The 2,744-nt window shown below is 33.4% G+C and overlaps 1 protein-coding gene across 3 annotated transcripts in view; it reads left to right on the top strand.

Moving 5' to 3' along the window:
* LOC131954428 (glutamine synthetase) overlaps positions 1–1,202 on the top strand; it is a 12,629-nt gene extending 11,427 nt beyond the window's left edge. For all 3 annotated transcript variants that reach the window (XM_059318096.1, XM_059318098.1, XM_059318097.1), the window contains exons 8-9: positions 126–287; positions 822–1,202. In XM_059318096.1, coding sequence (XP_059174079.1) covers positions 126–287; positions 822–1,062 — 403 coding nt within the window. In that variant the 3' untranslated portion in view covers positions 1,063–1,202. The remainder of the gene's footprint in view (positions 1–125; positions 288–821) is intronic.
* The last annotated feature ends 1,542 nt before the right edge of the window (positions 1,203–2,744 follow it).

Raw genomic sequence — 2,744 nt, 5'->3', positions numbered from 1 at the left:
AACTAACCTGGATAGGTTTATTAAGACTGTTTTTAACTTTTTTAATTAAAAAAAGCCATGGGTGTTTTGTAATTCACTTGGATTATTGTTGTAGCATATTCGTAGTTAAAAATTGTTTGTCACAGGAATGCAAGGTTGAGAGTAAAGACGAAAGGCAAAAATATTCATATAGAGGATAGATCTCCATCCTCAGCTAGCAACCCATACCTAGTTATAGCTGGTCTCATAGCTGCAGGAATGGATGGTATTGTCAACAAGTTGGAATGTCCACCTCCTGTAGAATTCAGGTCAGTCGAAATAATTTTTAGACAATTGGATGCAGTAAAATAATATGCTTAATCAAATGAGTTTTAAAATGAAGTAATCACTACTTAAGTGAAGTTTTAAACTAAAATCTAAAAACAAAATTTAATAAAAATCTATCCTCCCCTGTAAGAACTAACAGTAATAACATAATCTGTAACTGAACCAGAAATTTTCCCTGACAAGAGATGTTTGTTTTGATAAATCACTTTCTATTGGGAGTTGAAATAGAATGTATCAATAGTCAGCGCAAAAAAAAAAAAAAAAAAAAATATTATGGCCAACAAGAATTAGATAAAAATGTAGCTTTAGGGAATTATGGGTGTCTTAAAAAGTAATAGTTTCTTCCTATGCATGATTATCTCATCCCATTCCTTACTTTTAAATTAATAGAATTTCAAAACTGGATTAAAAATAAAAATCTATTCATTGCTGTAATAGGGCTGTCAAAATGTATGACTTTTGATACGTAGTAAGTACACATTAGAATAAAAAAAAATTGTTTTTCTATTCACCAGACCTCTTATGAGCGGGGATGAAAGAGCCAAAACAAAAAATCCACTAGCTAAGACGATGGACGAAGCATTGCAAGCTTTAGGAGAAAACACAGTACTGAAGAGAGCACTCGGGGAGGACTTCGTCAATGATTATATAGCACTGTGTAAGGAATTTCAAATAGACAAACTGAAGGAGTTTTCTGACAAGGAGCCAAGCATCAGATTTGAAGCAGCTAGAAAACTGTTTCTCTACAACCTTTAAAGACAGCTCAGAGTGAACTGGGCTTTTGAAAGTAGTGTGCATAATGTTATTTTTTATATTAAGTTTTGTTTTTTTGACAAATATACTATAGGCCGACATGTAACATTTGCTAATAAACCCACTTTACAAATAAACAGAAATCTAAAGAGTTCTTTTTTTTTTATTTCTATTTTACTGCATCAAATTTATATCCTTTAGATTTTTTACAGGTGGTTTTTTGTTGGAGGTGTAAAAAAAAAAATCTTACTTTTTGTTGATTTTTTTTCTACTCTCTTCTATCCCACCCATTAAATAAAAATACACTTCAGTCTTCACCCCACCAAATAGTAATTCTTCTTGTTTTAAGGTATTTAAATTTTGCTAATAAACCCACTTTACAAATAAACAGAAATCAAAAGAGTTCTTTTTTTTTTAATTTCTATTTTACTGCATCAAATTTATAGATCTATCCTTTAGATTTTTTTACAGGTGGTTTTTTGTTGGAGGTGTAAAAAAAAATCTTACTTTTTTTTATTTATTTTTTTCTACTCTCTTCTATCCCACCCGTTAAATGAAAATACACTTCAGTCTTCACCACACCAAATAGTAATTTTTCTTGTTTTTAGGTATTTAAATTTTATAATTCTAAAAAAATGTCTAGATGCTTCCTTTAAATAAAGGGATATAACCGAATAAATAAATAAAATAGTGAGGAGCAAGCTGGGTTAATAAAGTTAATTTGTCGAAATACACGGTATTCAATATGGGGGGGGGGGGGGGGGGGGGGGGGGGGGGAATTCAACAAATGATGTTACGCTTTTTTGACGATTGATTCCCCGCAAAATGACGTCACAACTCAGCTTATAACCATTTCAAAAACGCAAAATAACTGCTAAAATTCAGTTTTTAAACATTACTTTTTTTTAAATTCCAAAGTTTGACGACCGCACTATTGACCTCCACCCCCCCCCCTACACCACACACACACATCGTCACAAAATTTATAAACTCCCCGTGAGTGTGATGTCATTTATCAAAATTTTAGAAACCCATGTTTGTTAAATGTCAGTGAGGGTAATGATTAATGCAACGATCAGAGTAACGGTTTTCGTTGCAATATCAGCATGAAAAAAAAAAAAACACATCTTACATACAGCCGTGTGGTTTGTACAGTGATGAAAGAGGCGACATTGCTTGGGATTAATTTAAACCTAAATGCATTAAACAGGGTATTGATTATAATTTTACTACCATAAAACGGCGTTGTTTAAAGATGTGCATCAATCTGTTATATGACGCAGTGGCGTAGGCAGGGGGGGTCATAACCCCCCCCCCCCATAGACCCCTCGGTATATATATATATATATATATATATATATATATATATATATATATATATATATATATATATATATATATATATATATATATATATATATATATATATAAAGTATAAGGGGGATGCAAATCGAAAGTTTGAGGGGGGTGCAAATCAAAAGTCTGAGCGGGGGGGGGGGGGTGCAAATCGAAATTTTGTCCCCGGGTAAAAATTGGACCCCCCGCCCTTGAGACGATCCTGGCTACGCCACTGATATGACGTATAGATATATGGGAAAACTTTAGCATGTTGAGCGTGTCGGTGTGGGGACGAGTGACTGGGTGTGGATCGTGGGGCTAATGTGGTGAGCTTTAGGTTACGCTAT

The sequence above is a fragment of the Physella acuta genome, unplaced genomic scaffold (assembly GCF_028476545.2).
Source record: "Physella acuta isolate Inbredline_101_S28 unplaced genomic scaffold, ASM2847654v3 ptg000997l, whole genome shotgun sequence".
Taxonomy (NCBI): domain Eukaryota; kingdom Metazoa; phylum Mollusca; class Gastropoda; family Physidae; genus Physella; species Physella acuta.
This window is presented reverse-complemented; position numbering and strand designations above follow the sequence as displayed.